Genomic DNA, 17,492 nt, shown 5'->3' with positions numbered 1-17,492 from the left:
ACGGTCGGCCATGTTAGTCGACGAGGTAAAAGGAAAACCGTGCAATTTCGAGGCATGTTTATGTGGATCATTGTATTCTACTTTTACAACATCTTTCTACCCATATGCATTATATAAAAAAACGGTTACGAACGCTTTTCAAAGACCAACTCGACCGATCCAAGGCAATGTGTTCCTTTAAAGTAAAAAGAACTCAGCTAGGGGAGCTGAAGGTAGGAATTGATATTCCTCTTATTTAAACAGTCTAGATTGTTGGATGGAGGGAAACATACACCAGGCAGTGAGTTCGAAAGAGATGCAGTGCGTGAAATAAAGCTGTTGTACACAGTGGTTAAGGGTCTGTAATGTAACATAATGATGTGTCCACAACACAAAAAGAAAATCACGTACAGACGACCGTCAGCGAACATGGCAGACGCACAATTGAATTACAACATATTATCAGATCTGAAGTCAAGGTTAGATTGCTTCACAGTAGGAAGGTTGAATTGAAGATGGATTCTGCCTGCCACAGGGTTTGGTTACATTTATTTTGACTGTCAATTAGGGAGATTTCGCCTGAAGGAGCAGTGAAATCTAAATTTAAACAAATTTGAAGAGTTTCAAACATCGCTTGCTTATTTTTCCCAAAAGTACATTTGGATGCAGTTCATTACTGTTTGATATTTGAGAGGTGGTTTCATTAGTTTCTGTCATTTTTGGCAAAGAGGGAATAAAATACGTGTTTTTCATCAATATTTTTAGTTTCTGCAATCTGCATTTAAGAGGAAGATTTTTGTTCACCACTCATTCAATAAAATCCTCCTTGATACATCATAATATATAACTGCATTGTCAGCACATACTACCATGTACAGTGTATATGTAGCTTTCATGTCCATATGGATGTCCTGTACCAGTGCATGATTGCTATTAAAGTCGGATCCCCTAATGTTTTGGCCCTCATTCAGCAAAATTGTTTCTAAATCGCCTGAAAAGTCTTTTTTTAGGTCACCATAATGTATAGATCAGTCCTCTTGCTCAATAAAGTTGTCCTACTTATTTCCAATGGCCAAATATATTGCGTGTAATGGTCGAGCGGCCTACTGCATTGGACTCAAGTTCTGATGGATAAATCATTGGAGTGTAGGTTCTATTCCTGGTCATGACACCATGCATCATTCAGCAAGGCACTTAACCATAATTGCTTCTCTTCACCCAGGTGTATCAATAGGAACCTGAGAGGGCTCAGACAGAATTGGGTTGGATCAACCCCTCAGCAATTCTTAAAGCAAACTGGGGCTGTATGCTCCCAAGTGAGTTAAGAAAGTTTGAGGAATGGTCCTAGGATCCCCAATGAACAGGGATATATTATTGTTGAAGCGCCTTGACCCACATGTGTAGCTACTACAAACTATGATATTTTGGCTATTAGAATCAAGTATTGTTATTATTATCATGTTGGTCGACTGTCCAAAAACGTCAGCGCGACAGCGGTTAAAGCTTACAAGCTGATATGCATACATTAGCATAATTTTGTCCCAGTAATGGTAGGAATTGAACACTGTGCAGGACTTTAGAAATTGATCTAAGATAAAATTGGTCTCCATGACAGATTACTTCCTGACTTACTTGGGAAAAAGAAAAATACTGATGCGAGAGGAAATGAGGTATTGATTGACTTCAATTAATTAAATGATACATGAGGCTAATTTGATTATATTGCCAATTTCCGACTGCTGTCATAATTGCCTATGGAACGTAATCACCTAGTATATTCTTTACACCCCTGGGGGGACATTCGGATGGTATTAAATAACCTATAAATTGATTACCACCTTAAGGTATGGGTCCTTGGTATCTATGATTTATTGTCTCAAAGTAAAAAAAAAAATTAATTAACACCACAAAGTATAATTTTTAAAATTAATACCACGTATAGTTTTACCTCGGGAAAAATTCTGTCCGAAACTGCCCAATGCAGAAATGAGTGTTTGAAACTCTTCACTTCCTCAATCTATCAAAGTACCACTTTGCAATTATGGTCGTTATTTCATTCAAGTACGTGAAATCACGCAAAAGTCTTCAAAAGTTGTGAATGGTCATTCAGGCTTTACTGATAAAAAGTTTTAGAATAGATTCATTTGCTGTTTTAGATTGGTAAGATATTTGATTTGACAACAATTCTACAACTTAAACTATTTTCTGTATACATTTGCAGCCTGTACATGTAGGATGTCCAATCACATGTTGAAATATTTATGGTGGTTTCGCGGGTATATACCTAAACAAAGTTACAACCATTTAAAAAACTGCTATCGTAATTGTACATAAGTGGTACCATTCATTGTATTTTCTGTCGTACCTGTTGCAGTAGAACCAATTGTAGTTAAACAATATATTGTAACCTTGACCTCGGAAGTGAAAGTTTTAATGTTGTCGCACCATTTTTTATTTGTATGCTACGAAACGTCATGGTTAAATTGGTATGAAAAGAAAACTTGCTCTAACCCAATACAGACAGAATTCCTGTCAAATCTCACAATCACATACATCTACATGTATGTGTGGGCGGAACCCTTCATTTTGCAGCTTGACTTCTTTTGATGATTACCAAAAAGAACTTCCTCTTAGCTACTAAAACATTGCCACAGAAAAGTAGGAAACATTGTACAAAGATTTCAGGGCTCTTTTTTTCGCAGCCACAAAGTTGGTTGCTCTAAAACTTCCTGAATAAGCAAGGTACAGTCACTGATAGTACATGCGCCATTGTGTTTTGGCTGGTAATCCTATTCAGCTTTATTTGTTGTACATGTACCAAAGCAGCTCTATGAAACTATTGGACACTGGTTGCTACATAAAACATTTAAACGTACTCTAATTTTGCGTGTTGCAACCATGAAAGTAATACATGTACATGTATATAATTAGGGAGCCAGTGATGGCAACAACTGGTTACCTTATTTCTGTAATGGAAACCTTAGGTTTTTTAAAGAAATTTTGTAAAAGCATGAACTCCTTTAAAATGTTGCCATAAATCTCACAAGGAAGGTCATTTCGCTCATTCCCCCTTATCCATAATTGCTTCCCTTCACCCAAGAGTATATAAAAAGATTTGTGTGGGGGTAGAATGTGATAATGATGAATCCCTGAGCCCCTTATAACAGGCTTGCATGGAGGTTATTTGCCCCCGAAGGAGTTGGGAAAATTGCTTGAATTGTGTTATTGTGCCTTATCAAGGATACTGATTTAGCTGTACTTCTTTAAGGTCATACTTTTGTATTAAACCGAAATAAGAAATTGTGTAATTCTTCTCTGAATTCATATTTTTACATTAACTCCATCGGTCTTAACATTGGTTCTTCACTGAGACACTAAATCCTCCTCGAGCCTTCAGATTTTCTTGAAAGAAGTGGAGCATTCACCAAAGGGAGAAATAAATAGTCCTCATTGTGTCCAAACCTGTAGTTTTGTCTTGTGATGCACACTCAAATTGCACTGTAATGTCTGAGGGACTTCTCGGGTCTAGAATAAGGGGGACCCAGATCTGCAGCAGGCCATTTTTCAGGAATGGTCACTTTCTTGTAAAAACACTTAGCTATTGTTGTTCTCCTGTCCATTTACAATTAAAGGCGGTGGACACTATTGGTAATTGTCAAAGACAAGCCTTCACAGTTGGTGTATCTCAACATATGCATAAAATAACAAACCTGTGAAAATTTGAACTCAATGGGTCATCGAAGTTGCGAGATAATAATGAAAAAAAAATAACCCTTGTCACACGAAGTTGTATGCGTCTATTCAGATGCTTGATTTCGAGACCTCAAGTTCTAAATCTGAGGTCTCAAAATCAAATTCGTGGAAAATTACTTCTTTCTCAGAAACTATGGCACTTCAGAGGGAGCCGTTTCTCACAATGTTTTATACCATCAACCTCTCCCCATTACTCGGCACCAAGAAAGGTTTTATGCTAATAATTATTTTGAGTAATTACCAATAGTGTCTACTGCCTTTAAATGGTATAAACCTCTGAAATAAAACATCATATCTCTTCAGGAAGCTTCATATCCTGACCAAGAGGAACCAGTCAAATTGTTGGAACTTGTCCCTGTATCAATCTCAACCCTAAACATTTTAGCAAACTTGTTATATATTTTTTTGAAAGCAATGTATTTTGACAAAGACTATATACTGGAGTAAACTCATTGATATTTACATGTAGACAAGACAGACAGTTTTCTACCTTTTGTTTGTCTTTCATTCAAATCATTGTAACCATACTGAGGCTTGAAGGCTGAAATGGTCTGGTCCTTTTTGGTGTGACAACAGTTAGTATTTACAATGTACATTAGGGCTAATGTACATACATGTACATGTATTATTGTAATGTACGTGTACACAGGGAACCAGGCAAAGATGCTCAGAATACAGCTTGGTGTAAAGGTCATCGTAGTGCAGTGACATATTTCCCTTGTGTAGCTGCGTACTCTGGATGGATAAGTTGCTACTTTAGAATCACCTTTCCGTGTGCAGAAGGTCTTTCACCTGTTGTCCTGGCCTTCTTAATGCATCTTCACTCATAGCATCTGCTGTGCCACATCTTCTTATGTCACTTAACTGTGTCTGTTCCAAAAGGCCAATGCTAAGAGATATTCAAATAGCTTTTCCCTAGTACTGCTGCACTTTGGAACTCCACCTACATCTTGTTTTCCACCATCTTGCAATCGTTTCCAGTTTAGAGGAATGTGTAAAAAATACACTTCACATATCTTTAAATACTTTTTTTTAATCTTGTAGCCTTCACCAGGCACTTGACATGTTTGCTAATTGTTGAAGACCAGTGTTCTCACTTGGGGTATCCCAACATATGCATAAAATCACAAATCTGTGAAAATTTGGACTCAAAATGTGTGTGCTTTCAGATGCCTAATAAAAGGCTAAAGGCCTGAAGTCTTTTATTATTTGAGTGAGAAATTACCACTTTCTTAAAAACTGCTTTCTTTAGAGAGGGAGCCGTTGGTCACAATGTTTTATACTATAACAGCTTGCCATTGCTTGTCTAGTTTATTGCCCCATGTTGTTACCAAGTAAGGTTTTATGCTAACAATTATTTTGAGTAATAACCAATAGTGTCCAATAGTTGCCTTGAAGCAACCTTTGTTAGTGTGAACCTTGGTCAACCCCACCATGGATCTCGTTCCTATTGATTCTTATGTAAATGCTTGTAATTAAGTGTTGTGGGATTTATATAATAGCTAATGACCCATTGACACATGTGATAACAATTGTATGTAAGTTCATAAATTTCAATGGACTGATTGTGTCAATGCATTTGTATAGAAATTTGAATGACAAAAGGGGCATGGTGGGTTGTGGCTGCTGGAGTAGAGTTTTCAATAAAAGAATAGAACATTCATGCTTTTCCTAACTACAAGGTTGGCTATAATGAATACCTTTTGGGTTATTACAATTATATAGGATTTGAGGCATTGTATGGTGAGGTATCAATGTATATTTGGTTTGCGGTTACACCAGGTGTGTACCTACTTGCCAGGTAGAGTTGTTCTTTAGAGAACTGTCTTGCTTTATTCTACTACCGAGGAGCAGATGTTCGAGGGTTCGGGAGACTTCTTAGTTCTGAAAAGAACTGTCCTGCTTTTTAACTATTACTATGGCGGATGGTATAGAAATAGGCTGGGACTACTACTATTATAGCTAATAGGATCGTGATTAACTGTACTGCTGTGGAGTCCGTTCTTAAAATTGGTCTCAACGTTTGGACTAGCTTGCTCTAGTCACTAGTCATCATCAGGATTGTGTATGAGGCCATGAAAAGATGGAATTGATTGCCCTTGTCAATTATAGACCATTACATAGCTGGATATCAGCAAGTGAATGAGTGGTCTTGTAGTGACGCTCAGCATTTGATTGGATACCAAATTATAACAGAAATTAGTGCATTATGTAATAGGCAGTTGAAATGTATGACTGTATGACACCGCATGCAGTCACTATATCTAATTGTTTACCAACTACACGACCTAAAACAAGTCTTTGGTAATAAAACACCGCAATTTTGCTATGATTTTCCTGCGTGGTTGCGGATGTGGTGAATGTTCGGAACACCCATGACCACAGTTTAGATCGGAGAGAAGAAAATTCCCATTATAAAAAGCATAGAGTACCATGTACAGAGTAAATATTAAAAAGGACAGGGTGGGCAACAGAAGAAAAAGGCACAGCAGGTGAATTTGTTCAGGGGCACATAGGCCAGTAAGAGGGGCATCAACAGCCAGGGGCACTGTGGCCACCTTAAGTTTGGAAATCAGTTTTGAATCAAAATGGATATCGGCTAGTCAAACAAAAGTTACTCAAAAACGCGCAGCCCTAGTTCTCATATATATACATGTACATGTAGGTCAATATTTACATTTAAAGCTAATTTCAGAAATTGCAGATAAAACATTACATCTCCCCATAGTAGCCATTAATACAAGTGTGGTTTAATCCTGAGTTGTCTACCTAAAAGCTTAATACTGTTAGTGTTATACGACATACAGCCTTCCTGACGCCTTCACAAGAAAAGAAAAAAGAAAAAATCTCTTTATTGGATCATGGCTGGATTTGTGTTTGGAATTTTATTAGAAGTGTCAGTTCCCCACAGTCTACCTTGTTATATTAATATGAACACTCATGCATGCTTGGAACATAAACATGTACTGCACATATAGACATATCACATCACACATGGTCCTATATAACCAATGTCTCTTCATCACCAGAAGTGCAATGACGATTGCATCATTGAACTCACTCTTCCATAAAATGCAATATTTATTGCCCCCGGCGACAATATCATCAGAACACATCTCATAGTAAACCCTGTCGCAAACGACCTCGCGCGGAGATCATCAAAAGGAGACCAGCTTTTCAACATAAATGCAAAATATATTATTCATTATATATTTTTTGTTGAAAATTATAAGACTGTCCGCATTGGGAAAAAAAGAAAATCTGTGAAGAAAATTCTTTGTGATTTTGTTTTGCATAAAGTACACGATTCCAATGTTCTTAAATAGCATACTTTGCAAAATTTCATTAATTTTTTTTAGAATGCAGTGGTATCATTTATTTTTTTGACAACCTGCAATGTACATGTACTCTGTCACTTATGAGGGGTTTGGCTAGGGTGGGCAAACATGATAAATGCTTGACCATGAGACAACACTGGTGAAAATGCATAACAAATTTGTAGTATCAGGAACGGATCAGAGTTTAGCAGAAGGGCAAGTTACCTCTGTTTCTGTATGTGTGCCCTCCCTGCTAGTCTCTAAGAATGGTGTTGTATTTTTACTGGAGAGTTTTGGTTCATTTCCATACACTTCAGTATTTAGGTGTGATGAAACATTACATGATACCTACTGCATAATGTAAATATTATTTTGCTGATATCTTATTCATATATACCTGTGTGTTTTGTTTCTATCTGCAGGGGTGCCACGTCCGTAGTGTTAAGATGCACACAAGTTGGAACAGACAAGACGTATGCTGTCAAAATAATCAAGAAAACGGTAAGATTCTGAAATGTACGCTTTCTTTGAATGAATTGTGGCTCATAAATGGATTACTACTTTAAAGGGGTTTGTAAACCATTTGGCTCTAGGGTAAAGCTTTACTTTGTAGCCCCATTCAGAAGACCAAAAAATTTGAGTTTTGTTTGACTTAAAAGGATTAGACACAACCTTTTTTCAGATTGAAAAAGTTTGGTGTCGTTTTTACAAAGTGATAAATGTGTCTACAATCTTTAACATTAGGCATATCAAATCGTGTTTTTTTTTTGGTGTAAATTACTGATTTACTTAATGCTGTTAACATGTTCAGAAAGTTTCAGGACCCTTCTTATACATAATTCTTTCATAATGACACTAGTTAGCATAACCGTCATTTTTTGTTTTTTTATGAAGTCATACATCAAAACTTGTGACTTTATACCCTGAAATACATAGTGAAAATTTTTGGTTTGATGCAAAAAATATGCAGAGGTTGACTGGTGTGTTTTTAAACGCAAGTGAAACTATTCATTTACTGTTTCACAAGGTAAAGACCCGGTCACACAGGCCCCGATAACGAGATTGGTTGAATGAGCGTGGGCGTATTCTGCGTGGAGCAATTCAACCAAGCTCAAACGTGCATTTTTATCGTTCTCGTTTTCGTTCTCGTTATCGGGGCCTGTGTGACCGGGCCTTAACAAATGTGTTTTATTAGCAATTCTTACTCAACAAAACTGTTGCAAGATCTCTGTGCCTAAGGAATTCAATTATTTTGATGGTAAACTTATAAAGGACTTATAGTAGTGTCCAAAAAATACATGTTTAGTTTGAAAAATAGTTAAAGCATGATTTTCCAAAAGCATGTATTTTTGGCTGCAGGGCTAATGTTTTGCTTCGTAAAAATTGCGATGAATTAGTCTCATTAAGTTTTCAAATATATTGGAGACCCTAAACTTTGGTAGAATCAATTTTTCAACATTGACCAGTTTTATATACTGTCAATGTAATTTTGAAAGGAAAGCCAAAAATGTTGTGCCAGCCAGTATATTTCGGGGTCATTTGTTTTGAGACGTATTTGAACCTTTCGGTTTGTTAAATAAACAGATTGTTGGCTACCAGCAATCTGCAAATCACTCAATGATTCCAAAGTCTATTCGTTGTAAATAAATAAGGCCTTTTTAATATCACAATGTGTGTGGGATTGTGTACTTAAACAGAGGAAAACCACTTACCACCCATCACCCCTCTTTTTCTAGATATTTTTGAGTTGGCAAAAGTGGAATTTTGAGCGGAATTGACGTTATCAAAGCTGATTCTGTAATATACGTCACTATATTCTAAAGATAACTTGCTGAAGTGGATTTGATAACGTAAAAGAGGTTATAAGTGAACTTTTTTGTTGGATTGCTCTTAAAAAAATTATCTCTTGACTTTTAAATATTTTTTTAAAGTAGGGTCCAAGTAGAGTTGTTGTGTTGCTTTCGGTCTTCTGAAGTGCTTAAAGGAACACGTTGCCTTGAATCGGACGAGTTGGTCTATAAAAAGCGCTTGTAACCATTTGATATAAAATGTATATGGTTAGAAAGATGTTGTAAAAGTAGAATACAATGATCTACACAAACATGCCTTGAAATTGCGTGGTTTTCCTTTAACCTCGTCGACTAACACGGTCGGCCATTTATGGCCGACCGTGTTATTTCGCAAAGTAAAAGGAAAACCATGCAGTTTCGAGGCAAATTTGTGTGGATCATTATATTCTACTTTTGAATTATCTATCTAACCATATGCATTTCATAACAAACAGTTTCTAATGCTTTTCAACGACCAACTCGTCCAATCCAAGGCAACGTGTTCCTTTAAATGAAAATATTAAGAAATACACTTGCATACAGTTCTGTTCAAGGTGATATTCTGTTCTTGTTAAGTTTTGCCGGCACTAATATTAAAGGGAAGGGGGCGATTTATTTAAGTTGGAGCAGTTGGTGTATATTTCTTGTTTGTAAATCCTGCTAGTAGTTTTATTTTTGATATTCTTTGTCTTGAAATTTGGTTAATGTCTGATTTCAAAGCAATGTTCCATAATCCAGGCCTGATATTTCTGAAAGCCTGATATTTCTGGAGGCAATTGCTTCCATGCCCTTGGTCATTGGCGTGGTGCCCCTTTAAGAGTGTTCAACTGAAAATTTCACTTTTCCCCCTTACAACTTACAAGAGCAATTAGGCTGGCAGTTTTGAAATTTGGAAGCAGGCTGCCAGGCTCACGATATAGGACTGACTAATCAAACTGAGTGGAGAATACAAATTTGGGGTTTGAAACTATATAGAACATTCGCATAAATTCTTCATTCAAAGAATGAATTACTCTGCTTTACTGCAAATCATGGGTTCAATGCTAAGGTCTAAATGGCTCTTTCATATCTGACAAATGCTCATAAACTTGAAGAAGAAGAAAATCAAAATCCACAAAGAAATGTTTCACTTTGAAAATCAATGATTCTTTTTGCCAAACAATCACTTTGGAAACCACTGTTGATCAGTAAACCCCATTTACCAGGAGCTTCAAAACATGAAAACAAATTTGATGAAATCCATACATAGAAACTGCACTTATGACCCTTATAGTCCATGGCCCAATTTCATAGAGCTGCTTAAGCGAAAAATTTTGCTTACGCAAAAAAATGTTTGTTTTGTAAAATCAGATTACCGGCTAAGACTCCACTCAATTGTTATGCTAAGTAAACAACAGCTAAATATTAGTCACAAGCAATGTACATGGCTTGAAATTTTTGCCAGTAATATGTGTAAAATAAGCAAGCTATTTTCGTGCTTAAGCAAACTTTTTGCTTAAGCAGCTCTATGAAATTGGGCCCTGATCAGCGGGACGATATGTGTACTGAAATGAATAAGGGCAGTACTCTATGCTTCATTTTGAAAGGCCAAGGGCACCAAGGCATTTTCAAATCGAAAATTTTTACTGGAGCAATTGAAGGGCACCAAGGCAATGACCAAACGGGCAACCGCCTTTGTTGCCTCTGTCAAGCTTCAGGCCTGTATGGGTCTGTGTAGCTGAATTATTCTGGGGGTAAATAATGTGATGGTGAAAGTGAAAGGAGGACATTTCTGTTGACTTAGCATAATTAAGAACCTGCTGATTAGTCAGATCAGGCAAAACACTGCATTGTTTATGAAGAAAATGATGATTGTGTGCAAAGAAATTTCTTTGGTGCAAAAATCACTGTGAAAATTTGCCAATTTTGCAAACGCATCAGGTTGATGTACTCGCCATTGCTGCTTTTTTTTTTTTCTCTCGTATATACTAGCATTGTCGTGACACTGCTATTTGTCAGGCAGTATACGAATTGGTGGCTACATCTACGGCTACGACTGTTGCTAAGTGTGTTGCTAAGGACGTCCTATACACTAACGCATGATGACGTGGAATCTAGCCGAAGCTGTCGTTGCTAATTTGGACACGGCTCTAATCAAAAGTTTCCAGGCTATTTTAAGGGCAGCCTTAGATTTACACACACGCACTTGTGTAAAGAAGGAGAAAAAAGGATACAGTTACATCCCTCCTCAACATGTCTCTCTGTAAGACGTACTCGGGGAGATTTTAAGAATGATGACAGTCCTTTAATTGCCTGGTGATACATGCTTCTTGATTAAGGCCAAATAAAAAAAAATAAAACATGTTTAGCATTCTGCCTTTTTTTAAAAAGGGAGGAGGGCTTTTAAAAAAAAATTATTAGCTACCTGACACATTTTCAAAGACAACCGACTGAGATTGTTAAAAATATATCTTGAGGGTTTTTTTTTTCATTAAAAAAAAAGGTCGCGGCCTTTGAAAAGGAAGTGGGCCGAGAATCTAGACATGTTTTTTTCTTTTATTGGCCTAAAAAAAATCAACTTGGCAAAGGTTCAAGAATGTTAGGCCTAGTCATATCAAGCTAGTGACTGTTTCTTCTTCCCGCATAGATGTAATAATAAAAAAATTATAATAATTATAATATTCAACAATATTTATGAAGCGCATAAAACCAATGGTCTCTCTTCGCTGAAATGCATAGAGATATTTTTTATGATATTAATTTTAATGGAACAATAAAGCACTGTGGAGTATGAAGTGTCGCCAAAATCTTAGAAAGTACCTAAATGCTGTGGGTGGGGCAGATATGTGCCAACACGAAAGGTGACGATTAACCCACTAGGGTGTACTTCACTCAACCCTTGAAATTACAGTATCGTCCAACTTGTCTTGTACATAGATTGTAAAACTCACAGGTAAATAAATTAAGCACAGGTCGTACTGACAGTTTAATTCAAATAAAAAACACGAGGGAAACTGGCTGCCTATGGGTAAATGCTGTTAGATTCATCAGCACGGAGTACAATGCACCAGAGTTTCTAGTATAGTACGGTTAGTTACTTGTTATGACCGTTAGGACACTATTAGAGTGCAAGGTTTGAGATTGGGTACATGTACATGTACAGTACAGACAAATTTACCCAAACAAAACTATTAGGGGGCCTACAGCAGTGATGTGTCCACCATACCTCAAAATGTCTCATCTTTAAGGGCGAGTAAAAAAGAAACATGTGTAGCGTCCCTGCCTGCTTCCTTTTTAGAGGCCTTTTCCTCTTCTTTTTCTTTTTATTTTGATTTTTTTTTTTTACATGGCAAAAAGGGATATATTTTATTGAGCTTGGCAACAACAAAAAAGTTTGAAAAAAAGCCTAGTCGTTTGTCTAAAAAATTATGTCGGGCATCCTTTCAAAAAAAAAAAAAGGCTTTCTTCCTCCATTTTTGTTTTTAAATTAATTATGTTTTTATTTTTTTATGTCTTGTCCAACATGTATCATTTATGTATTGTCTGTTTGAACAGTAGAAAAACAATGGACCTTTGAAATTTTATAACAGCCGTCTTGAAAACAAGAAGCCCCTTCTCCTTTCTTTTTTTAGAAACCCAGATGCTAAACTTGTTTCTTTTTTTTTCAATTTTGCCTAATAAAGAGAGAGGCCCTTGCTCTATGCATAGAGCAAAGGTCCTTGATCTACGCTCTATGGCATGACAATCAGATGTATGCCTAGACCATTTTTAACTTCAGGGTCATGGAGTCCTAGTTCTCACAGACTCCTAGGAATGGCTAACTCATTATCAGCTTTAGTGCTTTTGAATCATGGAAGAAAATCATACACAAGATTCTAGTCTTTTTGCAATTTTGTTCATTGAGTTAGAAATCTATAAAATAAAACATATAATGGGTGGAATAATTGGATCCTACTAAAACAGCAAAAGTTATGCCAGGATTTCACCAAATTTTCAAGTTTGGCCGAAGCACACTATGACTTGAAACCATTATTTGTAAGTATGTACATTATGTTTTGCCGTTCAAAGCTCTACTGTGCAATCTGGAGCAAGTGTTTTTTTGTGTGAATTTGATCTTTACCCTTTCCTCACTATTAAGTATGTGACTTTAGTCAACTGCGCTTTATACCCCTCTTCCATACCATTGGTGACCCTAGTTGACCAAGCTTTATGCAAAAAGCAATAAGCCTGAGCACAAAGTTTATTTGTAATAAATCTGTAGTTTTGTCCATGTTCAAAGCTTTTATGATCATCAATTTTGTAAGGTGTGTTTCACGGTTCAGTGACCAAACAATTCGGTTGTTACATGAGTGCCCAGACAATTCAGTAAACAAGCTAGCTAAATCTAAAAATGTAGCACAAATGAAAGTGGGGGGAAATGTAGAAAAATTAATAGTTTCAAACCATCTTTTAAAATTAAAGTGTAATAATTTCTTTCAAATTATGTTATAATATCTTTCCTTCTGTACTTAGCCGTGTATTTATTTTTTCTTTATTCATAAATTTATATATTTTCTAACCATTTTCTCTTTTTGTCGTACTTAGGTTGACCAAAAAGTCGTCAAAGCAGAGACTGATATTTTGCTGAAACTACAACATCCTAACATTGTAAGTAACAAAGTTAAAAAAGACATCCAAGTTTTCAAACAACATGAACATAGTTTATTTTAAAATGGTGTTGTAAAGTGGCTTACAGAGTTAGCTCCCCTTTTCGAAGGGCTATATAAGGACATTCTCAACTCCTTAGTAGTATGCTGCTTCAGCATCCCGACACAGCAAATAACCAATAACTTAATACAAACAAAGGCCCTAAAAACAAGTGTTTTTGAAATAATGCATTTCAGAATTTCAATATTTGTCGGTGCTCATTGCACATGAAGATTATATGTGCGAAAGAGAAAGAGAAAAAAATCAGATTCGAAGGAGAAAGAGAAAAAAATCAGATAAATAAATCAGTCCCTTGAACATGTATTGAAGCTTTTCAATCCCAGTAATCCGAGAACACCGCAATGGCAAATTGAAAGTCAACAGAAGAATGCTACGATTGAGCCCGTCAAAAGAAAAGGCAAAAGCTTTGCATCAGGTTTACAGACACTTCCTGCAGCCGTCATAATGCCATGCATGGAGCATTAAACAAATGCACACGCGGATGGCTGACACACCGGTTGTTTGGGCTATAAAGCAGAGGGAAACCAAATTGAATTCTTGTACTTGCAGTCGGCATCAGTGAACGCTTGATGCAATCGTACATTAGCTCGGAGCTAATGTACATACTTGGCGATTAGTAATCCACGCTAAAAATCCCCTAATTGCTACGTCTTACTGAGTGACAAAATAATTATGGCATTTATTTACATAAGTTTGGAGACGGTGTGGAGAATTTTAATTAACCAGTCGGGATCGACCTGTGGCGTATTATTACTTTGTGTTAATTTCAAGGGTATGTTTTAATTTCAAGGGTATGTTTTAATTGTATGCCAGATTCATGGTGATGATTGTCGCAATTAAAAAATAGTTTGCATTCTCTAGGCCAAATCAAAGCAAGTGAATTTGTTTTGGTGGAGCAGAGCTGTAATTAACAAGGCTACTTGTTAAAGGAACACGTTGCCTTGGATCGGTCAAGTTGGTGTTTGAAAAGCGTTTGTAACCGTTTGTTATAAAATGCATATGGTAAGCAAGTTGTTTAAAAAGTAGAATACAATGATCCACACACATTTAAATTGCGTGGTTTTCCTTTTACTTTGCGAACTAACACGGTCGGCCATTTATGGAAGTCAAAAATTTGACTCCCATAAATGGCCGACCGTGTTTGTCGACGAGGTATAAGGAAAACGCAATTTCGAGTAATACTTGTGTGGATCATTATATTCTACTTTTAAAACATCTTTCTAATCATATGCATTCTATAACAAACGGTTACATACACTTTTCAAAGACCAACTCGACCGATCCAAGGCAACGTGTTCCTTTATCTGGCATTCCTGGGTGGGTTTTATCTCTAGAATGTATGTAATTATGTGTAAAAAAAAAGTTGTCACTGTCTTTGGTTTAAGGTCTGGGCCCAATTTCATAGAGCTGCTTATAAGTACAAAAAGTAGTTAAGCACAAAAAAATGCTTACCGGATAAGGATACCAGCCAAAATACCATGTCACATGTACAATTTGTGACTGGTATACTGCTCATTTTTCCTAAGCAGAAAATTGTTAAGCAATATTTTCTACTTAGGAAGCAGCGCAATGAAATTGGCCCCTGATCTTTAACAGTGTCATGCATGCGTCTTTAATTTTAAACATTTTAATTTTATATGAATGGAATGTACGTCATTTACACATATTCCAAATTCTTATTCATTATTTTATTCTTCTTGATTTCTTTTACCACTGCAGATCAAACTAAAGGAAATCTTTGAGACGGAAGACAATTTATTTTTGGTATTAGAACTGGTGACAGGAGGCGAGCTGTTTGATCGAATCGTCGCCCAGGGATATTTCAGTGAGAAGGATGCGGCAAATGTTGTCAAACAGCTATGTAGTGCCGTTCAGGTATGTTACTGGGTACTTGTAGAATGCCATTGGAAAATATTTAAAGTCACCTGGAAGTGGTATATTTTCAAAATAAAGCTTTTGTCACTAATATATGTGTTTTGATGAGTGGAATGTGAATAAACAGTTAACTAAGGTTTTAAAAAATCAGTTCTTATGTTATTTACAAATTTAAGAGTAGACCCCGACCCGAGAGGGCGCTGTTCGTGACGTCAATCGAGGCAGACATTGCCTGTAATGCGTAGAGTAAACACAATTGCAAAGTACATGTACGTCCAAGTCGTGAGTTGGTACATTTCAAAAAGTGTTTTTCTGCATTCAGCAGCAATACACCTGGTCGGCATGTTTACTATACGCATTGCAGGCAAATTCTGCCTTGATTGACGTCACAAAAGGGGTAGGCGGAGTCAGCCCCCCAAACAACTTTATATATTTTTTAAACATATCGTGACAAACAATTACTAAAAAAATTGTTTTATTGTTCGTAAGCATATACTCTTATGTTTGAAAGAAAAAGAATTCTATTTCCAGGTGACTTTAATTTTCCACACCTTCTTTAGATTCATAAAAGTTTTTATCAGCCACTTTTTGTGCAACCCGCATGTGACAAATTGACTGGCATGGTTCGAACCAAGATCTACATTAATTATCTGCCACTTTTTGTGCAACCCGCGTGTGACAAATTGACTTGCCATGGTTCGAACCAAGATCTACATTAATTATCTGCAACTTTTTGTGCAACCCGCATGTGACAAATTGACTGGCCATGGTTCGAACCAAGATCTACATTTTATCTGCCACTTTTTGTGCAACCCGCGTGTGACAAATTGACTGGCCATGGTTCAAACCAAGATCTACGTTTACAAAATTGGGGATGCAGTTGAGAGATGAACCCACACTCTGCTGATACGAAACACAGGCTAAGTGCCGTGTTTTGTCCACTCGGCAATGATCGATATGCCACAATGAGCATCTTCTTTGTTTCATCAAAACTTTTTTCACTTTCAACTTTTTGAAAAAACTTGGTTCCAAATTTGAAAGATCCCCAAATTTAGATAAGCCTTTTCAAAAATTAAATAAATTTTCAACATTACTCATTATTTAAGGTCGAATCTGCAGTTGGAATTCAAGGTCAAATTTTTGTGAATTTATTTAACTTTTTGCCTAAAAAAAACCAAAAGAAAAACAGCTCGATCTTAAATTTCATGAAATTTCATTAAGAAACCAGCTCCATTTGATTACAGCCTATAAAAAAATCTGCAATTGTGGATAACTGCAAAGATAAACAACCTCAGGACTCCATAATTCACCCTGGTACAAACAGCACTGAGCTACAACTCCGTATACTAATGATTCCGCTTGCAGCGCTTGATGGCAGATAGAGATTTACAACCTGAAGGAACCTAGTTACAAGGGGGGGTTGAGCACTCAGGGGCTCCCATGCCTGCCCTGCGTCTGACCCTCTCAGGGAACGAGCGGATTTTCACACCCATTTCAAAATAACAAGATGAACCCGGGAAATCTGAGCTTCCTTGAAGCTGTATGTTCTTGATATGTTGCTTCTTATCTTCATACGTTGAATGTAAGATATTTATGAGACGTATTGAGAGAGGTCTGTTACATTCATAATAAGCATGCATCGTTTGCCATGTGAGAAGTACCGCTTTGCAGTTTGTTGGCTGTTCGGCAATGATTTTTAATCATTCATACATGTTAGTTCAGATCGGAGGAGAGGAGGAAACATCAATGGCTTAAAGGCAGAAGACACTATTGGTAATTGTCAAAGACTAGCCTTCACAGTTGGTGGGTCTCAACATATGCATAAAATAACCAACCTGTGAAAATTTGAGCTCAATCCGTCATGGAACACGAAGGTGTGTGTGTTTAGATGGTTGATTTTGAGACCTCAAGTTCTAAATCTGAGGTCTCAAAAACAAATTCGTGGAAAATTACTTCTTTCTCGAAAACTATGGCACTTCAGAGGGTGCCGTTTCTCACAATGTTTTATACCATCAACCTCTCCCTATTACTCATCACCAAGAAAGGTTTTATG

At 36.7% G+C, this 17,492-nt stretch overlaps 1 protein-coding gene across 1 annotated transcript in view; it reads left to right on the top strand.

Annotated features, from left to right (window-relative positions):
• The window catches only part of LOC139941497 (calcium/calmodulin-dependent protein kinase type IV-like), a 38,428-nt gene that overhangs the window by 14,354 nt on the left and 6,582 nt on the right, over positions 1–17,492 (top strand). The window contains exons 2-4 of the mRNA XM_071938030.1: positions 7,472–7,550; positions 13,442–13,504; positions 15,284–15,439. Coding sequence (XP_071794131.1) covers positions 7,472–7,550; positions 13,442–13,504; positions 15,284–15,439 — 298 coding nt within the window. The remainder of the gene's footprint in view (positions 1–7,471; positions 7,551–13,441; positions 13,505–15,283; positions 15,440–17,492) is intronic.

The sequence above is a fragment of the Asterias amurensis genome, chromosome 9 (assembly GCF_032118995.1).
Source record: "Asterias amurensis chromosome 9, ASM3211899v1".
NCBI classification, from domain to species: Eukaryota; Metazoa; Echinodermata; class Asteroidea; order Forcipulatida; family Asteriidae; genus Asterias; species Asterias amurensis.
The sequence above is the reverse complement of the archived record's forward strand: the minus strand, read 5'-3'. Positions and strand labels throughout refer to the sequence as shown.